Genomic DNA, 16,808 nt, shown 5'->3' with positions numbered 1-16,808 from the left:
AATATGTATCATGCCTCTGTATAGGAATAAAAAGTTGGAAACCACATATAAGTAGGAGTTGGGCTGCCACACAACTGGATTTGCTTAAATCTGAACACTTTATAACTCTACTTGGGAGTTGCAAACTTATAAATAACCTTGCAATTGGTTAAAACTGTATTAGAACCATATGAATGAGACAGAAAGCATTTGCACGATAATCCTGATGAAACTAATTTAACTCAGTGGCTCCCAAGCCTAAAAGGGTCTCATATCTTAAGAGTTAACGCTACTTTATCATCTGATGATCAGTGACAAGAGGCTAAGTGTATGTTACAGGAGATATACAGGATACTGTCCTTGCCAGGAGTGTGGAGAGAGAACTTGCTTAGCTTGGTGTACTCTTCAAATCCTGAGGGGAACTTGTCATACATCATTTGTGAATGTTTTTGAAAGCTCCATAAAACATATCCACAAGAAGTTCTGCAGACACTAGTCCATTTCAGCAGGCATGTGCTGCATGCTTCTTCTGTGCTTATAGGATACAGTCCTAGCTGGAGGTAGAGAGGATCAAGAGCCACTTTCCCTCCCCCAAGGAACTTGTGGTCCAGTGGCATGTATCAGCCTCCTGAGAGGTGATCTGAACAGCTGTGTCAGTCTTTATTGATTCTATGTCTTGCCTCAAGTATGAGTTTCTGGAATTTTGAAAACTTTTGCCTAGCCCTTACAAGTCTTTCCTCCCTTTAAGGGCGAACTTTCTCTTTTGAAGAATCCTAGCTAGCTATAGTTGTTAATAGATAGAATCACTTCTAGATACTAATGGCAAAAGCTTCTAAAGTATTGTTTCTGAGTCTAGTAGGACCTCGTGTTTGTTTCCTTATTACTTTGATATTTTTTGGCCAGTGACAAGAGCCTTTTATAACACAAGAAGCAGAAGTTGCCACTGTATTAGTTTGCTAGGGCTGCCATAACAAAATACCACAGACAGTGTGGCTTAAACCACAGATATTTTTTTCTCACAATTCTGGAGTTTAAGAGTCCAAGATCAAGGTGTTGGAAGAATTGGTTTCTCCTGAGGTCTCTCTCCTTTGCTTGCAGATGGTCGCCTTCTCACTGTGTCCTCACATGGTCTTCCCTCTGTGAGCACACAACTCTGATGTCTCTCTGTATGTCCTAATCTACACCTTTTATAAAGACACTAGTCAGATTGGATTAGGGCCCACCCTAATGGCCTCATTTTATTTTATTTTTGTTTAATACAGGTTTATTCATTTTTCCTGTAGGTTTGAATTCAGAATTGAAAATGTTGAACTATATTGTAGACAATTTTTAAAGGTCACTTTCAAAAATATCACTGTGAGGGTTATAATGGAAAGATCACAAATATATACCTATGGGATGAGTTAAAAAAAAAAAAAAAAGCTATCCTAATCCAAAGTTTTTCAGGCTTAGCTCTATTGACAGTTTATTTTTTTAATTTTTATTGGCTTATAGATGCTTTACAATGTTGTGTTAGTTTCTGCTGTACAGCAAAGTGAATCAGTTATACGTACACGTATATCCACTCTTTTTTAGATTTCCTTCCCATTTAGGTCACCACAGAGCATTGAGTAGAGTTCCCTGTTCTATACAGTAGGTTCTCATTAGTTATCTGTTTTATACATAGTAGTGTATATATATCAATCCCAATCACCCCATTCATCCCAATCCCCCCTTCCCCCATTGGTAACCATAAGTTTGTTCTCTACATCTGTGACTCTATTTCTGCTTTGCAAATAAGTTCATCTGTACCATTTTTCTAGATTCCACATATAAGCAATATTATGCGATATTTGTTTTTCTCTTTCTGACTTACTTCACTCTGTATGACAATCTCTAGGTCCACCCACATCTCTGCAAATGGCACTGTTTCATTCCTTTTTATGGCTGAATAATATTCCATTGTATATATGTACCACATCTTCTTTATCCATTCCTCTGTTGGTGGACATTTAGGTTGCTATACATAGAAAATCCTAAAGATGCTACCAGAAAACTACTAGAGTTCATCAATGAATTTGGTAAAGTTGCAGGATACAAATTAATACACAGAAATCTCTTGCGTTCCTATACACTAACAATGAAAGATCAGAGAGATTAAGGAAACAATCCCATTTACCATCACATCAAAAAGAATAAAATACCTAGGAATAAACCTACATAAGGAGGCAAAAGACCTGTACTCAGAAAACTATAAGATACTGATGAAAGAAATCAAAGATGATACAAACAGATGGAGAGATATACCATGTTCTTGGATTGGAAGAATCAATAGTGTGAAAATGACTGTACTACCCAAAGCAATCTACAGATTCAGTGCAATCCCTATCAAATTACCAAGGGCAGTTTTTCACAGAATTAGAGTAAAAATTTTTACATTTTGTGTGGAAACACAAAAGACCCTGAATAGCGAAAGAAATCTTGAGAAAGAAGAACAGAGCTGGAGGAATCAGGCTCCCTGACTTCAGACTATACTACAAAGCTACAATAACCTCATTTGAATTTAACTACCTCTTTAAAGACCCTACCTTCAAACACAGTCACATTCTGAGGTATGAGGGGTTAGGGCTTCAATGCATGAATTTTAAGAGGACACAGTTCAGTGCTTAACAGCTATCTTTGCTTAGCTTGGTTATTCCCAGACTCTTTTGAAATTATTTTCTTTGGGATTATAGTACCTAAAGAACCCCCTTGATCAAATTCTTTATGTCTCTGTTCATGTAGTTTCATCTGGATTATTTTTCCTAGAGATATTCTTGTTTCTCTAGAGGAATTAAACTGAAATTAATATGATTTTGTTTAACAGTTTATTCTATTGTATTCTCATGAAGTATTGACATTATGAATTAATTCCAAGAATAAATTGCTAATGATGGATTGCTCAGCAATGTAAGAGTGTGTAAGAAGAATATTTGGAAATGGTTGTGGTTGACATTTTAGGGAGTATTTTTTCAGAGCCCATTTGAATAGTAATAGCTAGGCAGACTTCCTATATTTCAGCCCTAAGCCAACCCTGACCAAGAGATCACTCTATTGTTCAACCAATTTACATATCTTCCTTTGTATTTATCTACCTTTTAATCATCTGTATCTCAGTGTTTTCAAAAAAGATCTGAAAATTAATTTAATTTTAAAGTAAAATGAAAATGAAAAAAGAGAAGGAAATAGTGTTAACAGCATTATCAGGATTTAGCAACCAAAGTGTCTAGTATGTGCCAACATCATGAGAAGCACTGACGATACAGTTGTTAAGACATGGACACCATACCTTAGAGAGTAAGTTGGGGAGACATGTAAATAGATACATAAACCAATAATTTTAATGCATTTTTCTATAAACATGGTGTGGTAATGGAACAAAACAGGGGAGCTGGTGGAGGGCAGTCAACAAAGGATTTTGTCCAGAAGAAATGCTTTAATTAGGCCTAGAACGGACAAATTATAATGTCATCAGTAAAGGAAACGCATTCTAAAAGAGGGAATGGTGTATGCAAATATACAAGGGCATAAAATATCATAGCTTGTTCAGAAAACTCCAAGAAATTCTATCTTCTTGGAATAGAGATAATAAACCAGAATGAGTAAGACGTAAAGCTGATGAGGAGAGAAGAAACCAGATCCTATAAGGTTTTACAAGCTGCACAGAGAAGTTTGGTTCTCCTCATGTGGATGATGGGGAGCATTTGAAGGCTTATAAGTAGAGGAAAACAAGATCCAGGTACTACATAATTACTAAGGCTAAGATTTAAATTTAGTTTGAAGATGCTTTGAAGCCAAGACCAAAAAGGAAAGCATATTTGGTTATATAGTTGTGTTGTTGACACAGGAGAATGGATATTGGCCTTTAGATTAGGACACCGTCTTCATTAGTGTTTAGCTTTGAAATATTTAGCAAGTGCTAAATAATATCTTTAACAGAAGTGGATATTTTATGAGCTGCTTTATTTTTGCAAAGCACTCACACATATAATCTCTTATTTAATCATCACAACCCTGCCACATGAGCATTTTCTATTCCATTTTACAAATGAGGAAGCAGTCTCAGAGAGATCACATAGTAATTAAGTTATAGAGTTATTATTCTAAATTCACCTCAGCCAAAATATCTATCTAAATTTTGGTTAAGTGACTTAAAATATAAAAAATCCTTTTTGAGCCTCACCTATTCTCTTGTAAAACTGACAGCAATAGTAGTATTTTTCCTTGTAGTATTGGTGTGAAAATTAAAGGGAAATACTCATTGGAAAGAGCCTTGCACGTAGTATATGATCAGTAAATGACACCCTTTCCTACTTCTACTCCAATACATGTATTTGTGCTACAGAAGCAAACACAGTTGGAAAACTTAGGACTTAAATGATTCATGAGTCCTAGCACAGTTTTGGTGTTAAGAGCATATTAAAAGGTAGACAAATTAATAGCTTTAGCTGACAAAATGGTATTTAACAATGAGGTTCATTACCTCATTTCTCACAGCCAGAGTCTTTTTTATTGTGATGACTGACTCTGGGACCATCAAAATATCATTATGAAAGTAAATCCCAGTGCCTCCAAAGTAACTCCTTCCATAAAAAGAATCACCTTTTTAAAAGTACTTGTGGTTACTTTCCAGTGTAAAGCTTACATTTTCGATCCTTCATTAAATTACTAAATTTATAATAAAGGATGTAAAATAAAGACTAATAAAGTGATAGCTTGTTAAGTCAATAGAAAGTAAATAACATGTGCTTCAGTAGTATTTCTTGAGAATCACATCATGGCAAGATACGTCCAGAGCCAGGAATTAGAGCAAGTCTTTCAGAGTAAGGTATAGACTCTCTCTCAACATTATACTTAGCATTGTCCTGTTTAAAAATAAACAAACAGACAAGCAAAAAACTTTTTATTTTTAAATGTGTACTGCTTTTTAAGCCAAGCATTTGTGGTGGGTATTGTCCTCTTTTGCCTGTGTTTTGCAAAGATGCAGGTGTTAAGCTGCAGAAATTCCAAGTCAGACTCAAAAACCTCTTTTTCATATTGTTATATAATTAAATTGTATTATTCTATTGTGTTCTTCTAAAATGGCTCACTTCCCTCTTTTGCAAAATATTTATGGTATTTTTCCAGATTTCCTTGCTTTGATGATTATTGCCCAAAGAGACATCATCGATACAGTGTGGAGTGTTGAGTCTAAAATCTTTTTCACAAACTTGAAATATTATAAAATTGGTAGTTCTTGTTCCTTTTGGACACACTTGTACAGGGTGTTTTGATTTACGTGGATTAATCAATTATGTGGGCTTGTAAAAACCTGAAAATATTTATGGACACTAACAGTAAATGCTACGTAAGATATATAAAAAAGGTGCAAGACACAATCCCTGGCTTGAAAAATCTTTTGATGTTGTTAGGGAAGAGTTGGAGGTGCACATGAAGCAAAGCTCAATTCTTTAATAATAGTATGTAACTAGGGACTAATTATATAAGGAAATTTAGGAATTTTTGCATATCAGAAAGTAGATCAGAGAGGTTATAGAGGTAATGGACAACTTGGACTTTTCAATATGAATAGAACTTGGCAAGGAAGAAGAGAGAAGGAAGCATCATTCTAGTGGGCATGGGGAAGAGGAAGCAGGCCTTATCATGGTATTATTATACCTGAGCAGAGGATGTATGATGGGAGAGTTGTAGGAAATTGAGTTTCAAAAGACGTGTGGGGAATAGTGTATAAAGGACCTTGAAACTCCTCCAAGTAGAGGAGTTTGGGTAAAATGCAATAGAAAATAGGAAACCATGGAAGGTTTTAAATCAGAGCCATGAAGTGGAACCCTGTGAGGAGTGAGAGCAGATGCGGGGGTCAGTGTCAAGTTTCAGACAGACCAGAGAGGAGGTGTGGCAGTAATGTAGGAGTGCAGGTGTGAGGGCCTGTGCTGGGATCGGTGATGAGGGAGGGCATGGAGGGAAAGGACCAGTGCAAGAGGCTCTGCAGAAGAAAAATCAGCAAGCCTGGAAGATTAAGTGGGCACAGAGGGGCAAGGAAAGCACTGAGACAAATAGTACCGACCAGTTGGTATTGATGTAAACAGAGGATGGGAAGGGGAGTTGTGTAAGGCGAAAGCTGCTTTTGCAGGGAAGTCTTTACTTTTGAGAAAGAGTTTTCCAGGATTGGAAAGACACTAAAGCTTGGAGCCGGGATGAAAAGGCAAACCTTCTTTTGGGTAGTATTCAACAACTCAGACATAGCGGAAACTTTAAGGGTAGGTAGTATCCCAGAATATTGTGGTGGCCTTAGAGAATTTCTATTCATAATGCATATATTTGTTATTTCTCTTAGAAAACTGCTTCAGGAATACACAGAAGCACTGTAGTATTAATCTTCCCTGCAAAATTCCTTATTATTACAGATTTGAATGGTTTTCAATGTTCTTTAGTATTTAAATAAGTATTTTAGGACATAACAGCAAAATTCTTATTTACTCAAAAAATATTCATACCAAAATCCCCATGTAGGAGGTAGGTGGTTCTAAATTTGTGATTAAATGAGCGTAGAATTTTCTATTTTCTATCTTCTGTATAGCAAATAGAAGTAGGATATATATAATATGTATGTATTTGTAGAAAATATTATAAAATATTTGTATAAAATATATATACTAATATTCTATGAACAGAATATTTGAGAGCTAGTGTAGAGTATACTGATTAAAATGGAACTTACATGTGAAAGTAACATGAGATTTGTTTTACCCATTTTAACTGAAATATAAGTAATGGCCTCTTAGGTGTGTGTTCTGTGGTTGCTATGGATGACCTCATATTCAGACTTTCTTTGGAAAAGACCTTTGAATACAGATTGGTAAAGTACCTCTCATTTAGACCACTGGAATAAAATGCATCACATAATTTTCCAGCCATGTCTGCCTGTCAAATGAAATATATTTGTTTGTAAGGCAACAAACAAAAAGCCTCTCTCAGCATGTACAATTTTCCACTTCAGTTTGTGGAAAAGAGGACCATGTTGAAATCATTTGAGGTGTGGTATAGGTTGGTCAGTCTTGGAAATCCAGAGGGAGGGTGCCCAGTGCATTGTTACCTTTCACATGTTGTTTTTCAGGAGATGGCTGTAATCAGTCATCTCACATATGGTTTGAAAAAGGCTTGTCTCACTGGCAAGCAAACTGTTATTTAAGTACACAATCCACTCTACTACTGAAACAGTTTTGCCAAACTTATCCAAGTATTCTCACATGCTTAAAGATGGTATAAATATCATTTATTGCTAGCAGTTTTCTTCAGACTATATGGAATGTCTTCCTGCTGCCTGCTCTAAGTGTCCCAGTTTACATTGTGGCCTTTACTGCCTCTGTTTGATGGAGTGATCAGTAAAAATTTAATGACACTATAAAATAATAAAAATGTCATTAATTTACCACGGATCTTGGATGCAGTGGTTGTAAAATTACATTAATAAACAGAATATTTTTTACAACAAAAAGCATTGTTACGTGGGAACATATAAATAACACACATAAATTTAAGAGCAATTTTACTGTTAGCACACACATTATTATGGAATAGCCAGTAAGTGTATAAAACATAGTATATAAAATTTTATTAAAATATACTGTGCACATCAAAAATTCAGCTTTTATCTAAGTGCAAAGAAAAGCCATTATTATGTGCTTACTGTTTCATTGCTGTTCTTTCCCCATATCACAATTTTACATTTGTTGCCAGTGAGAGGGAGTTGATTTTTTTTACTAGATGAAAATAAACCTCTGTTTCTTCAGTTATCCCAAATTCATTCTCTCTCTCCACCCGTGCAAAGACAGAAATGATCAATCTTGCCATGGTAGGGAGGGAAAAGTTACTAATTTAATGCAAAGTTAAAAATAATGCCTGAGGAGTTGAATGGTTTGTTCAGTGACACTGGAAATAAGGGATAATAATGCAGCAGTCTATCTGTCATCAGTGAGGCTGCCCCGTCATTGACTCTGATAATATGTGAAGATGATGAATGCTACCGTCTTGTGGCTTGTAACATTTAACATTCATCAGCTCTCACTAAAGGGGGCTTTATCATTTAAATATCTTTATTTAATATGCAACATCTACCTCATACATCATAATTTCAAAGCACTTAGAGAGCCAACAGTCCTACAACACAGCAGAGCTGACTTTAATTTTTTTCAATAACTTTTATGTTGCCTGCATGTTTGTGACTGACAGTGCATAAGTAAGTGTCTGATCACATCACTGCATGTAAAACGCACATTTCACTGTCATTATGAAGACTGGGAAGTTCTCCTGCCTGCAGGGGTTGAGATTAAAATTAGCATTGAGGTGTTTTGTTTATATCTCCAAAATATCTACTTGCGAGCGAGAGCTAGTTCAAGTGCATGGAAAACTTGTAGTTAAGAGCTTGCCACCCACTGTCTATGTTTTCCTTATTGGGGCATACCCATTGGCACTTAATGGCCAGAAGTTGAGGGCCTCTTGGAACTAAAGTATCCTTGAAATTCTCTCTGTGCCTCTGTCCACATTCTGTATTTACTAGGCTCATGTTCAACCTCACTGGTAAAATCTTTGCTTAGCTCAGCTGCCCAGAGCTAACTTGTAGACATCAGAACCCTCTTATCTTATGGTTATGTGGCTGGCAAATAAATATTCTGAGCTATTCTTTGAAGAAAAGAAGGAAATCTTCTGGGAGACTAGGTAGAAATTTATATGAAAGGGCATGGCTTTGCAGGGTCCTTCTTTAATCTCAAACACAAGTGCTTAATATTACCAAATATAAAATGCAGCCCACTGCCCAAAACAATTTTTATCATCGATTTATTTTCTGCCTATTTAACAAGTGTTTCATGGGATATTCTTCCTCGACTTCTACTCTGTCAAAATATTGATATTTTATAAGGAAAGTATCTCTGCAGAATAATTTTTTTTTCAATGAAGTCAGAAAAATGTATGACTTCAAAGACACTGTGAATATGTTGTTGAATGTTCTGAATGTTTTTTGTTATGATTAAAAACAAGCTGATACTACTGAATTGTGAGTGCACTTCACTTTTTATAAAAGAAAAGATATTATCATCATGTAAGCTTTGTTGTCTTAGGATTTTACAAACCATGGCATGTAATTTTCCCTCTTCTCCTTCCTTGTCAAAATATTGATATTCTTTCAGGAACTTTATTTATTTTTTTTTACTGAGAATATTTTCCGGTAAAATCAAAGAGAATGAATGACTAGAAAGATACTTGAAATATGCATATTGATAGGTAGCACAGTCTGTTGATTTTCAGAGAAAGTTGTTTTTCCCCCCATGAAAATACAGATAAAGGTTGTTCTTCCAAGAAGATTGCAGGTGTCACATCAAAACTCCTTCTGCATTTAACATAGGGAAAGCATTCACATGCAAATATTTGAAATGCGAAACAATGTGATAAAACAGAGGTTGAATATTTTGCTTTCCCTGGTACTGCTTATTTTCACTTTAATTCTTTTTCTTTACATCATGACAACCAAAAGTGCTACTCAAAAATAGAAATTGGCTGATTAAAAACAGCTGTCCTCCCCCCTACACTGTGTGAAACTCTCGTCTGGCTTGTGGTTGCTCTTTGTTGTGGCCTGCATCTGGGTTAATTTGTTCTTGTGTAGCGGCAGTGTCACATAAGAAGATATTGGGGAACCATACCTAATTTGCTTTTTATTTTCACTCTGTTTTTTATAAGTGTGGTGTTTCAGAGGTTTCCCCACATACTGCTATTGTAACTAGTTAGTATTACCCAGTTGGGGAAATTCATGATTATAATTTTGTTGCAGTCTTTCATAGAAATGTTGCTAGATTAAAGCAAGGTTTATACTGTGTTTTCTTCCAACACAGATTTCAACATATTCCATGATGAAGGGGAACTGGAAGACTTCCTGCACAATTTGACTGATGGGAATTAATTATAGAAATATAATGATATTCAAAAATAATCATATTAGAAAGCACAAATGTAGTGAGACTGTACAAATGAGACACAGCCTCTATCAAGTAATTGTATGTTTGCTCTTTAAGAATATTTCCAAGTTTCTAAACATCTTACAGAAGAGAACACTCAGAGCGTTTCCGTCTAATGCCGAACATGCCTAGTACAGAACTAGGTCATTGAACAATAGACTGAACAGCAATCAGTCCTCTACTGCTGCATAATGCATTAAGTATAACATGCAGAAACCATTCCCGGAGCTGGAAGCTGCTATTTCATGTCTGTAAATTCAAGCTGACATGACATTTAATATTGTTTCATAGTAATGAACAACAAGGTTTCATTCATTCATAAGCACAACACAAAGCCAAGTTTGAGTCTGGAGAGCAGCAAGGAGGAGAGAAGGGGACACGTGCTGTGTTTCTGCAGACAGGAACACCATGTTAATTACGATCAATGAGCCCTCTGCTACTGATCCAGAGAGCTACAGGAGGAGAGTTCACTGTGATGTTTCAGACTCCTGATCCTAGAAGAACAGGATAACAATTAAAACATCTTTGTGTTTCCCTACTATAATGGCAAGAGTGTTTAACTTTCCTGACTCAAGCCCTGACTAGGAGTAATGTTCTCCTTTTCACTTACCAGGAAGTTACAGTTCGAACTCCTCAGCAAAATAATAGTATCAAAGCCATCATCTAGTCTGCCTGCTTTGAAATATTTATTTCTGAAATCTTCTTGCCTAAAATTCTGATTCGTATTTTTCCAGGAGTACCAATGCAAACTATGATCTCTAAAAAGGAAAATTCCTCTCCCATTGAATAACAGTATATTTTAATGGAAACTGCTCTTTCAAATTTTGCAGTTTCGGCTCACACCTTTCATTTGCATTCCTTTTAGAATACTGGAGCAAATCCAACAGAGAGATGTGCAGTACAGCCCTGGCAGGTTACCTGCCACAGATTTCCTTTCCTTATAGGTACTATGGTTTAGGTGCTGTCAACACTGTCAGTGCCATAAACAGGCTTTAGTGGAATCTTCCTGAAAAGTTTTCTGAGCTCAAGTTGGTCAGAAATGATGTTTGTAAATCCAAGTTTTGTCCATTAAGAAAGATAGAAACTGGAAGGAAAAAGTGGCTGCTTTGGAAGCTAGTATAAGTCTCTGATTATTCTTTCCTCTAGGAAAGAACACGCTTTGAAAATTTGGGGCCCCAGTTAACAGGAAAGTCAAGTGAAGATGGAAAGCTGGGCCCAGGTGTCATCGATCTTACTCGGCCAGAAGATGCAGAGGGTGAGTGGCTTTTCTGTTCTGCTGCTCTGTGTGTTTCTAGAGGTGTGCCTGAGGCAGATGTAGGATCTTCATGGTCTTTCTTGGGAGTCACCAGATCAATTTTCTTGGCAAATCAGAAAAATGTTAGGCTTCATTATATGTTATAGTTGAGGACTTTGAAATTCATCTAGATTGTGTGTTACTGAACACATAGCAATCCAAATACTTCAAGGTGCCATTTTAAAGTTTTAAAATAAAAGAACCCTCTACATTTCAATGGACAACAGAATTCTGTGTTTCATCTACCTCGTGACATTCTTATTAAAAAAATAAAAAAAGGGACAGACATACAAAGGAGGATTTTTTACCCCCAAATCAAGTGATTCCCAGGTGCAATCAAACCGTTTTGGAAACTAAATTATAGTTTGAAGCAGATCTAGCATTAAATTAATAATTGCTTGGGCAAGGCCCAGCCTGTGTCTGGGTACTAACCGTTATAAAGTCTTTTGAAAGTCAGGATGGAAAAGACTAGCTTTACTCTCAACGTGTTTACCCACAGCACCATCAATGCCTGTCCGCTCCTCTTTCTTTTCTGTTTGTTTGTTTTAAATACACAAGCAGCAAAACAGCAGAGATTGCTCCCCAGAGGCTGTTTACAATCTATGAGTTAAGTCAGCACTTTAGTAGTAGCGTTGCCAGGTTGTTTACTGTGTCATCCCAGAGCAGGGACTGGTCTTCCCGTTAGCTGTTCCTGTGTCAGAATCCCTCCCACCAGTCAGGGAAGATTATTTGTTCTCTTTAGAGTAACACAATACTTCATCCATCTCAGGTCCCAGCTAAAGTCCTTTAGCTTGAGGGGAAAAATCTTACTATTATCCCTTTTACTGGCAGGATTCCTTCCAGGACCCTAATCCCTTGAAAACACATGAAGACTTTTCATAGCAGCATCTGAACTGAGCATGGCTTCTAGTGATAGCTTGGGGCCATCCGAGGCAGTTCAGAAATCCCTGGCATGAGCACTAAGAGATGGGTAGTATCAGACATTAGGAAGTACTTCAGAGAGTTTTTCGTGCCAGTGGGAGAGACTAATGTTTAATGATAGTCCTGGGGACAAGGTGTTAAAATAAACTCTGATTGGTATGTGCATGTGTGAGGGGAGTGGGGAAGGAAGGGAAGGGAAGAGGAAAAGGAAGGGGGGGAGCAGGAAAGGAGGAATAAAGAGGACTCAAAACCAGAAATACACTCACTGTCTTCCATGCAGAATGTGTACTGAGAGCACGGTGACACTGACATTTTTATAGGCACTTAGAAGTACATGATTTCCCCCCTGGTGAGGATTGAGGTTCCGTGGTCTAGGGAACTAGTTATTCAGGTGTGGCACATCTCAATTTTGTTGGAAGATGGTACTACAGAGTACCTAAATCTTTGACCAGACACAGTGAAATAATACTTTTCATCACTTTGGAGTATTCAGTCTGTTAATTTTTCCGTAGACTAGGAGTTACAGAGTTCTATTGCCTTATCCTTGTTCTAACAGAGTTTTCTTAATCTGTCATTCAGCTTTCTTCACTTACTTCTTGCTTTTGTTTTTTTTTTTGTTTGTTTGTTTGTTTTTTGCGGTACGCGGGCCTCTCACTGTTGTGGCCTCTCCCGTTGCGGAGCACAGGCTCCGGATGCGCAGGCTCAGCGGCCATGGCTCACGGGCCCAGCCGCTCCGTGGCATGTGGGATCTTCCCAGACCGGGGCACGAACCCGTGTCCCCTGCATCGGCAGGCGGACTCTCAACCACTGTACCACCAGGGAAGCCCTTCACTTACTTCTTAACTGTACAATAGGTATAAAGTCATTTGCCTCTCAGTAATGCTAATAATCTAGTTGATGATATCATGTGCTTGGTAAGTTAAAAATCATGGTCAGAGTTATTAACCATTATGAAAAGAAAAAGTGAAAAGCTTAACTGTAGAGAAACATACTGTATAGAAAAATCTGTGGAACTTCCATTCAGTATCCAGATTGTCTGGATTCAAACCAATTTCCTAGTTACTTCGCTTTTTTTAAGCAAACATTTATCAAGCATTTATATGCCAGAGAATATGCTAAGCTTTTAACACATGCTTTCTCATTTAAATCATATACAACTCTGTAAAGAAGGTATTTTTTTTTCCATTTTACGGATGAGAAAACTAAGGGTGAGAATAGTTAAGTAACTTGCCACAGGTCACATAGCCAGTAAGGGTAGAGCTGAGAGTTGATCCCAGGCAGCCTGGCTCCAGAACCCAAGCCATGAAGTACTGTGCTATCCTGCACCCCCTGTATATACAGATGCAGAAGTGGTGCCTTCATTTTTCTGAACAAACTCCTTGTGACCTTCCTCAGTATGGCCCATTTCCTCTCCCCTAAATATAGCAAGTCATGCCATGCACCAGCTCTCGTGTTACTCTGTCACACATAGCAGCAATGCCTGATGACTGTAATAGTAGAAGGGCTGTAGTGGCCCAGGAGCTTAAGGAGCGTGTGAAAACCTCCCTTCAGAAGCTTGCCCAGAGTTGCCATTGAGCCCTCGTGTGCTTCTGGGGGACTGAGTTCATGAATGGAGTCAAGTTACCTGCTCTAAAACCAACAGAAGTGCAGTGCCTTTGTGAGGACTGCTGGGATGCGCAGCAGCCTTCTGCTGACTTCAGGATATTTCCTGGCATCTGTTCAAGCGTAAGCTGATTGCAAAGCCTGCTGGAGTTGCAGTTCATATTAAAGTCAGAGTAGATAACAGGTACACATACTTTCTCCACTTTGCTCCTCCATATTTCCCTTAAGAGGAAGAGTAAGAAGGAAATGAAGTGAAAGAATACCTAAAAAATGTATTCACTCCTTCAGTCAGTCTTGGTCTAAAAACAAACAAACAAACAAACAAACAGACAAACATTTCTTGAGTGCCTGTTCTGTGTGCCGGTCCCTGAACTAGACAATGGATAAAGCAAAGGAAGCAAAACAAATATGTTCCTGACCTCTTGGAACTTAAAGTCTAGTGAAGAAAGACAGAAGATTAAAAGGGTAATGCATACATAGATACATAAGACAGATATAATTATCACTGAGAAAAGTACTAAGAAGATCAAGACTTCTTTGTTCCTCACGGAGGTTCAGGGCGAAAGCTACTTCGGTAAGCTCCATTGGCAGGTAAGTTTTGTAGCTCTCACCCAGGATGTCATCCCTTCTTAGTCCACACGTGATCATCTCCATGTTTCCTCTGGCTTTGGACCAGTTAAAATCTTTTTCCAGCTTTATTGACATATAATTGACAAATAACATTGGTGCAGATTTAAGGTGTACAATGTGATGATTTGATACACGTATATATTGGGAAATGATTACCACAGTAAGGTTAGTTAACACCTCTGCACCTCACAGATTACCTTTTTTTGATGAGAAAATTTAAAAACTACTCTGTTAACAACTTTCAAGTATATAAGACAATATTTTTAACTATAGTCACCCTGCTGTATATTAGATCCCCAGAGCTATTCATTCATCTTTATAACTGGAAGTTTGTACTCTTTGACCAACATCTCCCCATTTCCCCCACCGTCTAGTCCCTGGAAACCACCATTGTTCTCTCTGTTTCTATGACTTCAGGCTTCCTAGATTCCACATATGTGTGAGATCATATAGTATTTGTCTTTCTCTGTCTGACTTCACTTAGCGTAATGCCTTCAAGGTCATCCATGTTGTTGCAAATGACAGGGTTTCCTTCTTCCCTTTTATGGATGAATAACATTTTTATCACATTCAAAATATGTATATATAACTATATAACATATTATGTACTGTATGTAATACATAATATCATTTATCACATGAATTTATATATATGTATATATAAAACAGTCTCTTTATCCATTCATCTGCTGATGTACACTTAGGTTGTTTTCTGTGTCTTGGCTATTGTGAATAATGCATAATGGCAGCTTTAAGGGGCTATGCCCTTCTTCTCCTTGCACCCTATTCTCCTGTGTGGCTTCTGAAGTGACTAAAGTAAGCCTGGCTTTCCAGGAAAATGTCTGCTGCCAGTTGCGAAAATGCCAATATCACTTAGTAAGCAACTTGTAGGCCTGCTTCATAGCTTTGAACATGGAAGCAGCAAGGGAAAGGTCACCAAAAGAGGCAGCTGTGCGTGTGTATTAACCACTCATCAAAATCAAATGACAAAACCGTAAGCCAGGAAAACAGAAATTAAAAATATAAAAGGCAAATGTCTTCAAAATTTTATTTTTAAAGTCCAGCTGTTATTTGGCTTGAATATGACAAGACAGCATTTCTTGTTCACCACGATATTTATAAAACTACAAATTCATCGGTGCTGGGGGCTTAGGAAACATGTTTAAGGTCTTGTTATACTTTGGAGCATTTGTTGGCTTTATATGTATTGAGCGCACAAAAGTTGTTAGCTCCTATGTAGGGCATGTAAGGAAGAGAGGACTCAATTAATTGAGTCTGTCACCACGTATTAAGAATGACGAACAGATATCTAACTTTTTATGGACTTTTCATACGGTGTTTCCCCTCTCCTTGTTCTCCTTAGGCAAGAGTGCAATTCTTATCCCAACCCTCCTAATTTCAGGGTTGCAAGGTATAGTGGAAAGGGCTCTGGTCTGGTTATTGGGAAATTTGGATTAAAGTTCCTTTGCTAAACGGAGGCAAATAAGTGACGAATGCCCCTGGGCTTAACTTTATTTTTTAAAAGAGGTATGTTGGATTCCATTATTTCTAGGGTCCCCTCCAAATGCAAGATTGTTATTAGGGTCTTCATGAAACATAGAGTGTGTTTATTACAAGAAAGGTGATCTGTCCACAGTAGCTTTCGCTTGGTTTTTTCTTCAGAGAAATAAAAGAGGAGACCAATATCTTTGAGAGTATATTTATACCACTTGCTGAATCGAATTTTCAAGTCTTTGATCTTTTCTTTTTATTAATGAGAATGATCTTTTCTTTTTATTAATAAGAAGATCTCTCCAGTAACATTTCCTAATTACCTTTCACAGATGGACCCCCCCCTTCTTCTTCTCTTCCCCCCAGCAACGATAGTTGTAGCCTGCCTTATTTTTTATATTCTCTCCATCCTGTTTCTTCTCTCTCACACACCTGGGGCCTCTAAAGGGACACTTCTCTTTTTTTCTGTTTTTCAGAATAGTTTGGGTAAGAAAATCTTCTTCTAACACCTCTTTTAATTCTCAAATTCAATTATTGTGTCCCAGCCTCAGAGGGAGGCAACACCTCATTTTGTTTTGTTTTGTTTTGTTTTTTCACACCTCATTTTGACGTGGAGCATAGTGGAATATGAGCTCTAAAAGGGATGAGCTCTGAAAGTGATTACCATTAGGCAGGCTTTTGGACCCTGGGTTGGAACTGTAATGATGTGCTGTCCTCCATGTATTAAAAACTTGCATTGCTTTGAATGGAAATGGATATGTGCACCAAGAATAACCCCTTTTAGAAGGGGTTGCTCTCAGGTTCTCAGATTTGCTTAGAAAGGTTTTATAGATTTGTACTGAATTTGTGAATTGGATCCCAGCCAA

The 16,808-nt window shown here is 37.4% G+C and overlaps 1 protein-coding gene across 7 annotated transcripts in view; it reads left to right on the top strand.

Moving 5' to 3' along the window:
- Positions 1 to 16,808, top strand: part of SOX6 (SRY-box transcription factor 6) — a 624,715-nt gene that overhangs the window by 569,362 nt on the left and 38,545 nt on the right. For all 7 annotated transcript variants that reach the window (XM_032641113.1, XM_032641114.1, XM_032641112.1 and 4 more), the window contains one exon: positions 11,151 to 11,259. In XM_032641113.1, coding sequence (XP_032497004.1) covers positions 11,151 to 11,259 — 109 coding nt within the window. The remainder of the gene's footprint in view (positions 1 to 11,150; positions 11,260 to 16,808) is intronic.

Source organism: Phocoena sinus, chromosome 8 (genome assembly GCF_008692025.1).
Source record: "Phocoena sinus isolate mPhoSin1 chromosome 8, mPhoSin1.pri, whole genome shotgun sequence".
Lineage (NCBI taxonomy): Eukaryota > Metazoa > Chordata > Mammalia > Artiodactyla > Phocoenidae > Phocoena > Phocoena sinus.
Note: the sequence above shows the minus strand (reverse complement) of the source record. Positions and strands in the feature narration are given on the sequence as shown.